At 41.5% G+C, this 16404-nt stretch overlaps 1 protein-coding gene across 1 annotated transcript in view; it reads right to left on the bottom strand.

Moving 5' to 3' along the window:
* The window catches only part of LOC137265524 (Fanconi anemia group I protein-like), a 33205-nt gene that overhangs the window by 6407 nt on the left and 10394 nt on the right, over positions 1–16404 (bottom strand). The window contains exons 13-28 of the mRNA XM_067800938.1: positions 16173–16260; positions 15322–15523; positions 14525–14639; positions 13023–13145; positions 12272–12340; positions 11567–11668; positions 10741–10920; positions 9775–9896; positions 7808–7984; positions 6544–6723; positions 5841–6004; positions 4312–4388; positions 3058–3226; positions 1655–1782; positions 682–847; positions 188–372 (exon numbers count right to left, since the gene is read on the bottom strand). Of these exons, the coding sequence (XP_067657039.1) occupies positions 188–372; positions 682–847; positions 1655–1782; positions 3058–3226; positions 4312–4388; positions 5841–6004; positions 6544–6723; positions 7808–7984; positions 9775–9896; positions 10741–10920; positions 11567–11668; positions 12272–12340; positions 13023–13145; positions 14525–14639; positions 15322–15523; positions 16173–16260 (2247 nt within the window). The remainder of the gene's footprint in view (positions 1–187; positions 373–681; positions 848–1654; positions 1783–3057; positions 3227–4311; positions 4389–5840; positions 6005–6543; positions 6724–7807; positions 7985–9774; positions 9897–10740; positions 10921–11566; positions 11669–12271; positions 12341–13022; positions 13146–14524; positions 14640–15321; positions 15524–16172; positions 16261–16404) is intronic.

Below are 16404 nucleotides of genomic sequence, written 5' to 3'. Positions count from 1 at the left end.
CATTTGTCAGGTCGTGGCTTATCTAATAGTTGTCAAACAGTAATTGAAATCCTTTTGAAATTCTGATAATTATGCCTTATTCATGCATGGTTCATTAACCATAAAATCAACAACCTGCTACAAGATTTTAAAGTGATTATTATTAATTCAGGTCTATTTATTATGGGTCTGTTAAGATGTCACTCACGTATTTCACATAGTTTGTGAGAGTGGTGTAGTATCTGATCAAAGTTTTCAACATGGTCTCCACACATGAGCCATACGGCACTGCTGTTTGTACCAGTTCATGATAACCTGTCACAAGATGCCCAAGTCGTATGCATGTTGTCTTCTCATGGTTCTCTCTCTGGGTCAGAGCCTGGGACATGTTATCTGGAAGACAGTAGTGAATGGTTCCTTGTTCTTTCTCAAAACAATACAAGACAAATTCTTATTGTTTTCCCTTTGAACTGCCTGATGTGATATATATTTAGAAATGATGCCAAAAACGCTTCAAGGTGGTTGATTAAACAATGTTAAAAAAATTGTACTTCTAAATTAGCTTGGCAGGGGTTATTATCATAAGTATGGATAGTCATTTTGGAGTATGGATAATGGTTTTGCAGAACTTCTTAGTTCTGTCTGTCTCACTTATTTACAGACATGAGACGTGCACAACAAACAAATCCCCAACTTTCTCACCATCCTCTTGTCTGTGCCTTGAGAGAATGTCTGCCTTCATCCAGGCAAGACACCAGTCGATATCGTCCAGCTCACGGTCAGTGCTGGACAACTCCATCAACAATACTGTGGGTGCTGTGCGGTGTGTCACCAGAGCCATGTGTGTCTTGTCCTCTACCTCCACCTCCTGGGCAAACAGGACATGTGTTTAGCATTAAGCTTACTCTCCCTAGGAAGCAGAGAACGAAATCTGAAGGCAGAATCAGTTGGTTGAGTAAATTATTTGTTACATACTCCCTATCCCTGCCTTCTTACAGGCCTGTGTTGCCCAGCTGACTGTGGATGTACCCTCCCCTCTACCTGATCTGTGTCCCCCAGCCGACTGTGGATGTCCCCTCCCCTCTACCTGATCTGTGTCCCCCAGCCGACTGTGGATGTCCCCTCCCCTCTACCTGATCTGTGTCCCCCAGCTGACTGTGGATGTCCCCTCCCCTCTACCTGATCTGTGTCCCCCAGCTGACTGTCGATGTACCCTCCCTACTAACTGATCCGTGTCTCCAGCTGATTGTGGATGTCCCCTCTACACTTCCTGATCTGTGTGCCCCAGCAGATGTCCCCTCCCCTCTACCTGATCTGTGTCCACCAGCTGACTGTGGATGTCCCCTCCCCTCTACCTGCTCTGTGTCCCCCAGCTGGCTGTGGATGTCCCCTCCATACTTCCTGATCTGTGTCCCCCAGCTGACTATGGATGTCCCCTCCCCTCTACCTGATCTGTGTCCCCCAGCTGACTGTGGATGTATCCTCTCCTCTACCTGATCAGTGTCCCCCAACTGACTGTGGATGGACGCTCCCCTCTACCTGATCTGTGTCCCCCAGCTGACTGTGGATGTCCCCTCCCCTCTACCTGATCTGTGTCCCCCAGCTGACTGTGGATGTCCCCTCCCCTCTACCTGATCTGTGTCCCCTAGATGACTGGATGTACCCTGCCTACTACCTGATCTGTGTCCCCCAGCTGACTATGGATGTCCTGAGCCAGGTCACGGAGCACCAGGGGTAAGTTTTTCATCTGCTGGGTGAGAGACAGGAGTGTCCCAAGGAGCTGCTTGCAGGTGGCCATATCATCTACAACACACAAAGATGTGACAGGATAAATGTGATATGTGATATGTGATGTCCAATAAATTCAAACTTAATTAACTGTACACATTAAATGTGAGCAATTTTTTAAGTAAAATGTGTTATTTTTTAAGTAAAATATGACCTCCCCTGTTTCTTCAAAATAACAACTGACAAAAACTGAGATAGGAAAAAACATTTCATGGGGTTCTGGTTGTGTTCATTCAGTAGTTTATCTGCTTTTATTGAAAAACCATTGGCGAGTGAATGAGTTTAGTTTTATGCTGCACCTAGCAATATTCAAGTTATATGGCAGTGGTATGTAAATAATCGAGTCTGGACCAGACAATCCAGTGCTCAACAACATGAGCATCGATCTGTGCAATTGGGAACCGATGACATGAGTCAACCTAGTCAGCGAGCCTGACTATCCGATCCCGTTTGTCGCCTCTTACGACAAGCCTTTTATGGCAAGCCTGGGTTGCTGAAGGCCTATTCTACCCTGTGACCTTCACGGGTCGAAAAACCATTGGCCCCAAGCGTACAATGTAAACCTATTTCTTTTCACTTTGTTTGAACCCAGCTTAACCTTATGCTATGACAGCAGATGAAATGTACCTCACCATAACTTGCAGTCCGTTTGGCTCAAAAGTGAACCAGTGAATTGCAATCTGTCTTGAAAACTAAACATACAATACTCAATGAAACACTGATCACATTAAAAACACCATACCAACTCTGTGAGATTTTGCAGATATTTTTGTCCTAAAAACAAAACAAGTTGTTTAATACACTATCATTAAAATATTGACACAGATCACTGTTTGTTGTAACGAAGGAGTGCAGCGAAAGGTTCAGTACGGATGTGCGTAAGTGTCAACAAAGTTATAAATATTCATTAACCTGTGCTAGGCCCTCTCTATCCTTTCTTGCACACCTGGCTGTCCCTTTCTCTTAACTTCTCCCTCGTAACAAATAGTGAACTGTGTCAATATTTTAATGATACATTGTTGAAAAACTTTCTTATTTTCAGGACAAAAATTGTGCAATTGGTATGCTATCTGGATTATGATCAGTGTTTCATTGAGTATTTTATGTCTATTAGTTTTGAAGTGGTTAGGCATAAATGAGTGATTAAATAGTCATCATTTTACACTGTTTTGTGAAAGATAGCAGAAGTATCACAGTCATCCAACAAATGTAGGCAATCGACAGCTGGTCATTTAACTTGATGACCAAGGTTTGAACCATGCGCCAAAAACAGTCACTGCACAGTGGTACCTATTGACTGATCAGTGCAGATCTTGTGGACCCAGGAGTGGACTTGTTCGTAGCTGGGGCTGTTTGTGGGCAGGTGTCTGGTCAGCTGGGTGATGATGGTCAGTAGCAAGATCATCTCCTTCCAGTTCTGGACGTCCTCCTCCGCTGTCAGGATGTTGGCGATCAGTCGCTGCACCAAACCAGACATGTTACAATGTGGAGAGCAGGAAAACTCGTTCAATAATGTCTACAGTATTCCTGTGATTGTTTGCAACATGGCAGTCAAATATATATGGCATTAAATTAGTTCTAGAAATTATAATATACAGAGTGCTTCCTCAGTTGTAATGGAGTGATGGGGTAGTGTAGTGGTTAAAGCATTTGCTAATCATGCTCAAGATCCAGGTTTGATTCCCCACCTGGGCATAATGTGTGAAGTTCATTTCTGGCTTCCCCAGTGATATTGTTGGAAAATTATCAAAAGCAACATGACACTAAACTCATTGATCCCTCGGTCATAACACTGCAGATGTGTTACATCAGTCAGTTACTTAAGAAACATAATTTAAAAAATAAGAAACTTTGACTTGACGCTCATCATGCTTGATTTAGTGGGGTTGTCCTTCTTTAAGTCTCTGGTTTTTCCATTATATGAATGGACATCGTTTCTAATTCCAGTTTATTTACTGATAATGAACTAATAATCATGATTAATGATTGGCTCCCTATTTTTTCAATTAACCATAGGGTTAGAAATTCATGAAAATAATATGTCGAAAAATCGTGTCATTTGAACTGATTATTTTGTCATTCTGATTGTACTGTTTATGTCATGTCATATTATTGTGATTTGAGGACATCACAGTGACATGACACCAGAAACATAACCAAAGATTGTTGACGTCGTTTCTATTAATCTTGCAATAGTAGTTTTCATAAATGGTGGTGGTGACCTACACTGCATTTGTCCAAATGAAGTTAATAAGTAATGGGTAATACAGAAATGACTACATTTTCATGTGTGTGCGGCTGCCATTTCAAAGTCCGGCAGGAAATCATGTATCACCCACGAAGATCTGGTTTCGAATTGGGCTGCAGCAATCCATGCTAGACTGGGTGGTCAGGCTTGTTGACTTGGTTGACACTTGTCATCAAATCACAATGGCGTAGATTGATGCCTATGATGTTGATCACTGGATTGTCTGACTGTTATTTACAGACTGCTGCCACAACAGCTGGAATATTGATAAGTGCAGTTTTAAACAACAAAATTACCTGGAGGGTTTTAATGTGTTTGTGGATCTTTTCAGGCTTGTTGGATACACGCACATCTGCCCCGTCACAGTCATTCTCTGGAATGATCAGGAAAATTACAGAAAACCAATAATAAAAGAGGAAGGAAAAACAAATGCACAAGGGAAGAACTATTATTGCCTATTTAGCATCTTTCAGCAGAATTTACTTGAACAGACTGGATCCAAGAGGAGACAGCTATGGTCACCTGCCTCTCAGGTAACTAGGCTGATGTCTGAAGATAACTGCACACTACTGGATCCCACTGGACGTCTGTCTGAATGAACTCAACAAATATCTGAACGAACTCATACTGTGACTGTTTGAATTCACTAGATGGTTGTCTGAAGGCATTTATGTGACAAAATAAAGGCACTGGCAAGTGCGACTGCCCTTGATTACAGGTGACTGTCAGAAGTCACCTATGCTTTACAGACACTGACAGGTGTGTCTGGTCACTGTCTACAGTCATCTATGTTGCACAGACACTGACAGGCGTGTCTGATCATTGTCTGAAGTTACCTATGTTGCACAGACAAGTGTGTCTGGTCACTGTCTATAGTCACCCATGTTGTACAGACACTGACAGGTGTGTCTGATCACTAAGGTACCTATGTTGCACAGACACTGACAGGTGTGTCTGGTCACTGTCTAATTTCACCTACGTTACTCAGACACTGACAGGTGAGTCTGGTCACTGTCTGAACGTACCTATGTTACACATACACTGACAGGTGTGTCTGGTCCCTATCTGAAGTCATCTACATTACACATACACTGACAAGTGTGTCTGGTCACTGTCTGAACGTACCTATGTTACACATACACTGACAGGTGTGTCTGGTCACTGTCTGAACGTACCTATGTTACACATACACTGACAAGTGTGTCTGGTCACTGTCTGAACGTACCTATGTTACACATACACTGACAGGTGAGTCTGGTCACTGTCTGAACGTACCTATGTTACACATACACTGACAGGTGTGTCTGGTCACTGTCTGAACGTACCTATGTTACACATACACTGACAGGTGTGTCTGGTCACTGTCTGAACGTACCTATGTTACACATACACTGACAGGTGAGTCTGGTCACTGTCTGAACGTACCTATGTTACACATACACTGACAGGTGTGTCTGGTCACTGTCTGAACGTACCTATGTTACACATACACTGACAGGTGAGTCTGGTCACTGTCTGAACGTACCTATGTTACACATACACTGACAGGTGTGTCTGGTCACTGTCTGAACGTACCTATGTTACACAGACACTGACAGGTGTGTCTGGTCACTATCTAAACTTACCTATGTTACACAGACACTGACAGGTGTGTCTGGTCACTGTCTGAACTTACCTATGTTACACAGACTCTGACTGGTGTGTCTGGTCACTATCTAAACTTACCTATGTTACACAGACACTGACTGGTGTGTCTGGTCACTGTCTGAACTTACTTATGTTACACAGACACTGACTGGTGTGTCTGGTCACTATCTAAACTTACCTATGTTACACAGACACTGACAGAGCTGTGTCTGGCCCAGACTACAGACATAGGACATGATGCTAACCAGTCCCTCCAGACTCTGGCTACAGATGTTCTTTTTCTTTTCTTTCTTCTGTTCCTCAGTCAGAATCTGATTCTCTGTGTAGTACGTCATCATGAGTCTGAAGAAAACAGTCGAAAGTACGATTATAGGTATTATATATAAATATCATGATGGTAGTAGTGTCAATACAGTTATAGGCAGTACATGAAATAAGGTCTGTCTGACTGCCTGAGACAGACTAGATTTATGACGAACAGTCTAAATTTGCAGGTAGCCAGTCCGATGGTCTGGTATAAAATTAGGGTGCTCCATACACCTGTGTAAATTCACCATTTCTAGTGTCTTGACTGGTTAAAACCATTACACATTGGTAACATTTTGAAGTTACCAGCCGTGATGACTGACTGGGTTTTTGTCTTATTTCATACACTGTGTAATTGCTTCAAATTAATTGACCCTTTTATCTAGACTACAACCAGATATCCATCATGGTTATTCATTTCTGTTTTCACTACTCCACAATATGTTCTACTGCTAATTGGCTGAGATTATATACAAAGGCTTCATGGAAAGTGTCATATTTGAATTTTTCAGGTAACAGTTGTTTGTGTTACCTGATTACCACATGGAGTAAACCAATCCTAAATCTCTCCTCACCTGGCTAGAGAGTAGCAGTGTGAGAGCAGTCTCTCCTTCCCCACACCAGCAGCCCCGTCGCAGGTGCCCTTGTCTGCTATCTGATGCACCTTCTGGAGTGCCACAGACGTGATGTACTGCAGGAACTCAGGGCACCCTCGTAGTACTGCCAGACTGTCTTCATGAACTGTGCTGGTGTCACTACAACATTACAACATCAGTGTTAGGAGTGAGTGAGTTTAGTTTTACGCCACACTCATCAGTACTCCAGCAATATGACGGTGGTTTGTAAATAATCGAATCCAGACCAGACAGTGAAGAGACCAACAACATGAGCATCGATCTGAGCAATTGGGAACCGATGATATATGTCAACCAAGTCAGTGAGTCTGACCACCCAATCCCATTAGTGGCCTCTTACGACAAGCATAGTCGCCTTTTATGGCAAGCATGGGTTGCTGAAGGCCTATTCTACCCCAGACCTTCGTGGGTCACATCAGTGTTAGGGAGACTGACAACTATTAATAGCCTTGGGATTGCTGATGTGGCTTTAGATGCTTTTCTGAATCCACTGATGCCTTGAACTGGTTCCATTAGTCACTATGGCTGACACGTTTAGTGACAACCCACTTGGTAAGTGCCTTCAAAGGGCCTCATTCCTGCAGTGAACTGACCCTATTAATGCTACCACTGACCCCATTGTATTCTATTGTGTATGTGCCTTCAGCAGACTCCACTTATGACGTCAACAGACCCCAGTACTGCTTTAACAGATTTAAGTAGTGCCCGTAACTAACCAGAGTAGACTGTAACTGACCTAACTGAGCAGTGCTTATAACTGACCTGAGTAACATCCTTAACTGACCTGAGCAGTGCTTATAACTGACCTGTGCAGTGCTTATAACTGACCTGAGCAGCATCCATAACTGACCTGAGCAGCATCCATAACTGACCTGAGGAGTGCTTATGACTGACCTGACCTGAGCAGTGCTTATAACTGACCTGAGTGAGTGAGTGAGTGACATCAGTTCTATGCAACACTCAGCAATATTCAAGTCATAGAGGCAGTCTGTAAATAATTGAGTCTGGACCAGACAATCCAGTGATCAACAGCATGAGCATCTGTGCAATTGAGAACCAATGACGTGTAAACCAAGTCAACAAGCCTGATCATCCAATCAGTCACCTCTTATGACAAGCATGGCTTACTGAAGCCAACATTCTAGCCCGGACCTTCATGAGTTTGTAGGGGCTATAACTGACATGAGTAGTACCTATAACTGACCTGAGCAGTGCCTTCAAGATGCTGACCACAAAGTGGAGAGACAGCAGACTGTGTGGGGTCTTCCCAGCTGCAGGTCGGCCCTTCTTTCCTGCTGCTGCAGCTGTCTTCTCCTTCAGGACCTCGCTCAGCTTGTGGTAGTTGTCATACAGCTTCAGTACTTGTTCACAGCTGCTGACACTATGGGAGAAACGCAACCACAACCTTGACAAGGACCTAATTCAACATTACTGAATCTAGATGTTTTGAACAGAGGTTGGGAGACTCCTTAAAGACCTGTTTTTCTAATTACGCATAATCTGATCATAGCATGGGATGACACACAATTGCCAAACTGGAATTAACATGAAAAACGTGTCAAAAGACAATATGTTTTGTAATTAACAGGTCAAAGTGTCACTAGACATTCTACATTTGCCAGTTTTTTATTACTTAAAGGTCACATGCAACGTAAAATACAACTTTGCAGATTCTGGTACCTTTCGGTGTGCACTTACCGAAACAAATCATAAAAAATGCCAATTCAACCTGTAAAGTTGAAAAAAAACGCGATGAAAAAAAGCCCGCGAAATCGGAGTTCAAACGTTTCACTAAATTCCCCCCAGCGCTGGGGGGAAAACTGGTTTCAACAGCTGTGCTGCGCTGCGTCCATAACGCATGCGCAGTGAATAGGTTCGCGGAGCTTGAAACAGTATGCATGCCCAGCGTCTGAGGTCGTGAGCAATAGTCTAATCTCGGTTGTGTACACAAACAAGTACATAATCTACTCGTTACGTAAAACAACTTGTTGACTGTGGCAAGCAGTCTCTGTCACAGAGAAAACTCAGTGTCTCGTTTATTCACACCTATATGTCTGTCTGCCTGTCTGCTAAAGACAACATGCAATACACAGCTTCAATCATTGACAACGTGCAATTTGAACTTAACACCTATCAGACTATACGACATAAAGAAAATAAGTTGATTTATGACTCGTGCACCCGAGTCCCGTGTCTGCCACATTATGTAATTAGGCATGTGTGATACACATGACATGTTTTTATGTCTGTGGGTTGCAAACAAACTACATTCATTTTATTCGGATGACTGGATGTGACGGAAACTTGTCCAAACTCCAGATTCCAGTCCTGTTTTGTACTTGGACGAATGACAGATGGCTGGAGCCACGCAGTAGTTTACCATCTCTACTGACATGATTTTTTATTGGATCGAGCGCAAATTCAGAGAACATGTATTTTCAAAACCTAACATCTCTATATACATTCGTGATGGATATCGACTTCTTTTGGTGTATATGATTTTGCTTGACAACAGAATATGAATCCATACTGAAACGACGCATCAAGTACACAAAAAGAAGTTGTTATCCACAAAGAATCTTACTTTCTTGTGACTGGCTATACTTCTAAAATGCCCATCAAACAGATCATCTTTCTGTACACACAATCAGGGAGCCTATATAGAGAGTATCCCTGACACAATGAACCCTCAGCATGTCAGCAAATGGAACAGCCAATCAGAATCCGTCGTTACACTTGAGTGCATATCCACCCGCTATGACTGGGTTCGGTCTCCCGAGGGCTTCGTTTCGGGGGAAGTAAGCCCAAGTACAAAATATTGCACTTTTGAATCGCGATTGTACGCTTATAGTTTTGTTTATTTGTTTTTTTAAAAGCAGCAATGTATATTATATGTCATGAATAAGTGATAAATGTGTTTTAATTATGTTTGATTTTTTGGTTGCATGTGACCTTTAAGTTTAGTGAACATTCTTGATGGTAACAAAATAACTCTAGTTTATGGTGCAATAGTTATTGTACTTCACACACTGTGGGGAATGGAATCAGGACCTTCAGTGTGATGGGCAAAATCTAGGGTATCCAACCACCCTTCTTACTTTATGAAGCTAACATTTCATAACTGTCACTTTTTCTATCCCAAAATGTGAAAGAGTATTTTGTCTGACTGACCTGAACTGTCCTGCAGCAAAGGTGTATTCCATCAGTGCCTCGTAAACCCCAAGCACCAAGATGGCGTATATGTTGTTCTTGACCCCAACACTGGACGCCAGCGAAAAGTCTGCTGATTTGTCCTTAGTCACAGAATAAGGGCACTATTATTGTTGAACATAGCATATAAGGGTGACAGGATTCCCCTCTAAAGGGCTGATGTTTATAAGCTTAAGAAGACAAGAAACCAGTTTTGTAAATGTGTTTCTGAAAATCACATACTTATAAAAATATGACTTTCAGGCTCAATGAGATATACATCATATTTGACAGACAACTTAGAGCGGTCACTAAATATTCTATTATGAAGCATACTCTTCCAAAAAAGTAGGGGGTCTTTATTTTTTTTTTTTACACACAATTAAAACTATTTAGGAGATTCATCTGAGTCAATCAATGTTGATATGATATTGTTGAATGTTTTGAGAGTGCATCGACATTTGCACTTTCTTACAACCATAGTTATTTGGAATGTAGTCGCTTTTGAAAGATGATTGATGTATGGCCTGTGATTTGCATGTATACGATTTTCATTTCAAAACAAACGACTAGAAACAAACACAAACCAATGTGTGATGCAAGATGAGTCTCAATTAAAGACCTTGAAAAAACGTCAAAATCAAGAATGGGACCCCATGCATGTGTATGGGGCTACTGCATTGTGCACGTGCATATCATGCATTGTGTTTAGGGGTGGTAATAGAGGGAAATGGTGGTGCATTCATAAGATGTCTGTCCTTGAAATGTTTGTTAACGTTGACACTTCCTATCCTTATTGAAAGTTCATTATCCCCTACTTTGAGACATTGTCATCCACTGAAGTATCTCGCCTTTACTGCAAAATCACCAACTTCTTAAATGCCAGTGAAACTGTCAATTTCAAACAGTCTGTGCTTTTTACCTGATAAAGCGTACAATTTTACTTACCAGTTCAAAGTCTTCCATCTCGCATGCAATCATCCTGGTCGTCAGTGACGTCAGCAACTCCTCCAGCTCTGTCAAGGCCGTCACACTGTCCTCATCTTCATCGTCATCATCCCCTCCTGCCTGGCTCTGGAACTGTCTGGTCTTTAGAACACACTGCTGGATGCAGCCTAGCAGGTGCCCCTGAAATATGATTGAGCTTCATGGGACAGTCCATTTTCAACCAAGTGAACTAAAGAATGAAATCTCATTGATTCACTGGCAAAATGTAATAGTGAGTGAGTGCGTGAGTTTAGTTTTATGCCACTTTTAACAATATTTGAGCAATATCACAGCAGGGGACACCAGAAAATGGGCTTCACATATTGAACCCCTGTAGGGAATCAAACCCAGATTTTTAGAGTGGAGCTAATGCTACACTAGGCTACCTCACTGCCCCTCAAGCAGTAACAGTCTCATTAAAATCCAATCTAAATTAGCACTACCACTAGATCTGGATTAGAATTTGTCTTCAGCATGTCAAGAAACATTTGAGTGGCACATGCCATAGCATCATAATTCTGTAGATCCAGCTTATGTTGTCGATCAAACTTGGACTATTTACAGACCACTTAAATTTCGCTAAAATATTGCTGAGCGTGGCATTAGACAACAAACAAGAAAACAAACCACTAAACAAACATCTGACAACTGTCCACTACTGGTCCTGTTAGAAAGACAGTTGCATCAACTTCTGTCCCATCAGTCTTGGATCTTTCTTCCAGTTGATCTGCCGATTCGTTATCTAAGTAATGTTTGTCTGATCAACACACCAATATGTTCCACCTACCATGGGTTCTGCCAGATACACAGACTCCCCTTGGGCCAGGATGCAGGGGTCCAGCTTCAATGGAGGTGTCACATCGCTGTCAGACTCATAGTAACACTTGATCTGACAATGCATACACAGACAGTTAACATTTAAAGTCATATACTAGTCCGTGTGGTCTCTTTTTAATACAAGACACTATTATGGATGACAACTTCTTTAATTCTTTTAACACGACGTTTCAAGGCTAATTCTTGCCCCTTCGTCAGGTGGATGACGAAGGGGCAAGAATTAGCCTTGAAATGTCGTGTTAAAAGAATTAAAGAAGTTGTCATCCATAATAGTGTCTTGTATTACCTCACCAACTTCTAAATGCCTTTGAAGAATTTGGTCTCTTTTTATTGTTTGCAGGCCTTAGCAGGGAAAGAAACCTTTTAAAATTTCCCACTAGACCACAGGGCCAGTGAGTGGCCAATAAGTAGTGGTCCTGTCTGTACTTCATTGGTCCAAAATAACATTAATCGATTTAATAACTTTCAATACAAAATTCACTGGCAACAAGGAGCACTGAAAACTTTTTACTGAGTGGTCCGCATGAACTTTCACTAGCCATTGGCGACAGGACCAGCATAAATTTTACACTTTGTTACAAAATGTAATCGTGTCTTTTTTGACAAATGAAGGAACAAACTAACAAAACCAACCAAGTAACAAAACTTGTTCTACCTGATTTAGCAGCATGTCAAGAATAGGGGCCTGGAGTCGAGAGTTGTGGCACAGCACTTCATAAAGACCCTGTACAAATTGGAACATTCAGGCAGGGATCAGGTTTAATTTGTGTGCCATAGAATGGTAAACATCAATGTGAAATAAAATATTTTCAATGTGCAACTGCACAACACCATCATTCATTTGACCAAATCAAATCATTCCAAACACATTTCTGAGAACCATCAAACTATCAATTGCTCACATACTCAGTTTCACAACTATAGATGCCACGGCCATTTTCGAATACCAGTGCATATGACAAGAAATCCCGTTTTGGATGAAAACATGGATTTGTGGATTAGTTCAGGATTCCAAGAAAAATAATACTGAACTTTTTGTGCAGTCATGAAATCCATGAGAATGATTACACCATAGTTTACAGCTTACATGATATTCACTAATTTAAAAAAGCATACATTGATATGTCTGCAGGAATTTCTTTGACCAATTTTGATGGCATGGAAGAAACATACTGAAACATGGATTTCATGATCCTGAATGTACAATGCATGCAAGATGATCACAAATTACTCCAAACGGTTCAATTAGCAAAATGTGTAGCAAACACGGCAATAAAATCTTATGACTAAAGACACATTCGATCTACTTGTTCATGTTTGCTGAATTCTTCTGGTTTGCAACTAACATTTATATATTCATCAAGACATGTTGAAGAGATGTAGTATTATGGGCTGCAATGTCTCACCTCGTACAGCTGAAGGCGGACGTCAGCTTGTTGGGTACAGCATCGTCTCAAGTTGCCCAGGATCTCAAGGCATAGAGCCTCGTTACTTGCTGCGTTGTACGGCTTATGGATGTCTACCTGGATCTGAAAGAGGTGACATGATGAATCTCGGTGTACTGTTTTCATCAGTCGGTCTGAATGAATCTGTGGGTATTGTGGTCATCAGTTGGCTCATACAGGTTGATTCCCAAGTTGAAATTAAACAACGAACACAGCACTCAATAGAAGAACTAGATGTAAAACCAGCGACCAAAAAAGGAATTGACAGTTGTATTCTAAAACAAACTATATTCATCAATCAGTGAAAAGGTAATATGATAAAAAAACAATGAATATAGAAATTAAGGCTCTGACAATAATATTCCCCTTTTGGTTACAGTAATAAAACTTTCAACTGAACCTTGAGACTCTATGATCATCACATACAATGCAGGTCTCCTGGTAACTTGAGATGTAATGAGAGATGAGACACAATAGCCGGCTCCCCTGTCCAGCAAGTTGTCAACACCGGCATGAAACCTCTGTCTCATCCATGACTAGTACATTTATCATCATTTAAAAGCTCTGCAATCCATCAGCTGTTAATTTCAGATTTCGGCATGAAATGAGCCGTCTTGAGAATGTGTGGTTATACAGAAGTCAGCACTGTCTAATCTGGTGTCTGCTAAACAGGATGTCTGTTATCACAAATTAGAAAATTGCTCCCACTCTACGTACAAAAATTAGTTGAAATTTCCATTTCATTTAGTACTAAGAGACGAATTTAAGGTTGTAGCAGAAGTCTAAACATCGTACACCCCTGTCCCACCTTCTACTGATACAATGTAGAACAGGTGACGCGTTGCTGCACAAGACATAATAATGTCATTTAACAAAGTTCATAAATATCTGTTAAACAGCACACAAACAAACAAAGCCCAAGCAATGGCAACTGGAAAACAAGTTTCGGTTGTGGTAAGTGTTCTGGGTGCTGTTGTGCAAAACAACCTTAGCACTAAGTCTAAGTTGCGATTATGTTAAGATATGGGAGTTACGGTCACCTTAGTACTAAGACTACTTTAACTCAGTGTTAAGATATGGGAGTTAAAGTCACCTTAGTACTAAGACTACCTTAACTCAGTGATAAGGTATGGGAGCTACGGTCACCTTAGCTCTAAGACTAACTTACTTTACATTTAAGATATGGGAGTTGAGGTCACGTTAGCGCTAAGGCTACCTTAACTCAATGTTAAGGTATATGGGAGTTACAGAACCCTGATGTTAGAGTTGGGGTTTAGGGCTGGTGTTGTCATCGGGGCTTGGGGTGAGGTTTTGGTTGGGGTTAGGGGTAATATTGGCTGGGGAGGATCGGATCCACTGCCCTTCGTAAGATTAGGAGAGAAAAGGGGAACAGAACAAAACGAATCCTGTCCCAACCTTGTATATTCAGTTCCATGAATGGACAAAAGATGTGGATGCTTTACCTGGCTGAGAGAGAAAGTCTGACTGGACTGACTGGACACCAGGCCTCCAAGGACCTTGAAGTGCTTCAGTATCATCAGGAAGCCCATCACGCCAATCTTCCGGGAGTCCAACTGCCTGAAAACATGAACACTCCATTGTGTCACAGGGTTGCACATAATTTAGAAATAATCTATACTAAAACTACCTGTGAAGATTTGCACAACCAGCCTATTTTAGTACCATCGCAGCTTAGAAAATATTAATTGACTGATGGATTCCTCTACTCACACACATGAAGTGATGAACGTCCAACCACCCATCCCACACTCAGTTCACTCCCTCAAGCCAAGAAGGTCTGGGTTAGAACTGGTATTCAGCAATCCATGCTTGTAATAAACAGCGCTTAACGGTTTTGGGTAGTTCGGCTCCCTGACTTGGTTGACACATGTCATCATATCCCAAATATGTGGATCTACATTCATAATGCTGACCACTGGATTGTCTTGTCCAAACTAAAGTATTAACTAACTGCTGCAGCGTAGCTGGAATATTCACAGGCTTCCCAATGCTAGGTTGGTTGGTTTGTTGTTTCATGCCGCAATATTCCAGCTATATTTGGTGGTCTGTAAATTATCATGTCTGGGAAAACAATCGAGTGATCAACAACAAGAGCATCGGTCGACACAACTGGGATACCATGAGGAGCATATTTTGAGGCTCAATTTTACAGAAATCATGCAGTACACAATCCCCACTATTTTCTAGTTCAGAATTTCAGTATTCCTTTTTACTGATCCCACATTCAAAGTGTACTCACTTTGAAAACATAGCCTTGCGCAGTACGAGTATGAGCGAGTCTTTGAGAGACATGCTGAGTTTGAGCAAGGGCTGTATGGCCTTCAGAAGTCCCTCGGCCGATGATGGCGGCAGGAAGGACAGGTAGTCGAATGCTTCTCTCACCTTGGGGACAGACTCCAGAAGAAGCTGAGGAGCAGACTTGACCGTGTCTGCTAGTAGCTCTGCAGATGTCACAAGTCATTTACAGACAATACCCAGACAGTAAGGGTGAAATGGTACTGCAAGTTCACAGCATGATAAGCATATATACATCAAGTCAGTCAGAAACATCTTCACTTTATATCAGAGAAGGCTCAGGTGGAAAAACATGTACATACATATATTTTCAAATATTTCACTGACAAAAACACTGGATGGTCATTGTTAGAAGATGTATCATCTTGTTAACAAGATATTTATTGCCAAAGTAATCCAACCCAAATAAAGTCATGTTTGGCGTTTTCCTACTCAAGTAATGTCATGTTTGTCATTATCCCACCCAAGTAAAGTCATGCTTGTTATCATCCTACCCACCCTGTTTGTTGTTATCCAAACCAAGTAATGTGGTTTGTTGTTATCCAACCCAAGTAATGTGGTTTGTTGTTATCCTACCCAACTAATGTCATGTTTGTCATTATCCTTCCAGGTTATGTGATATGTGTTATTATCCGACCCAAGTAATGTGACTGTTGTCGTTATCTTTATCCGAGTACTGTCATGTTTCTTGTTATCCTTGTCAGAGTAAAGTGATGTTTATTGTTATCCTACCCATGTGATGTCCAGTTTATTGTTACTCTAGCCGAGTAATGTGAGGTTTGTTGTTATCCTTACCCAAGTAATGAGACACAGGTGATGTTGCCTTGGTGGTGACTCGGTTGAAGATTTGATCCAGAATCTCATGCCTCACAACTTCATGAGCCTGAAGGAGAACCAGTCATAACTAATGTAGGAGAACCAATCATAACTGATGTAGGAGAACCAATCATAACTGATGTAGGAGAACCAATCATAACTGATGTAGGAGAACCAATCATAACTGATATAGGAGAACCAATCATAACTG

This window comes from Haliotis asinina, chromosome 15 (genome assembly GCF_037392515.1).
Source record: "Haliotis asinina isolate JCU_RB_2024 chromosome 15, JCU_Hal_asi_v2, whole genome shotgun sequence".
NCBI lineage: Eukaryota > Metazoa > Mollusca > Gastropoda > Lepetellida > Haliotidae > Haliotis > Haliotis asinina.
The sequence above is the reverse complement of the archived record's forward strand: the minus strand, read 5'-3'. Positions and strand labels throughout refer to the sequence as shown.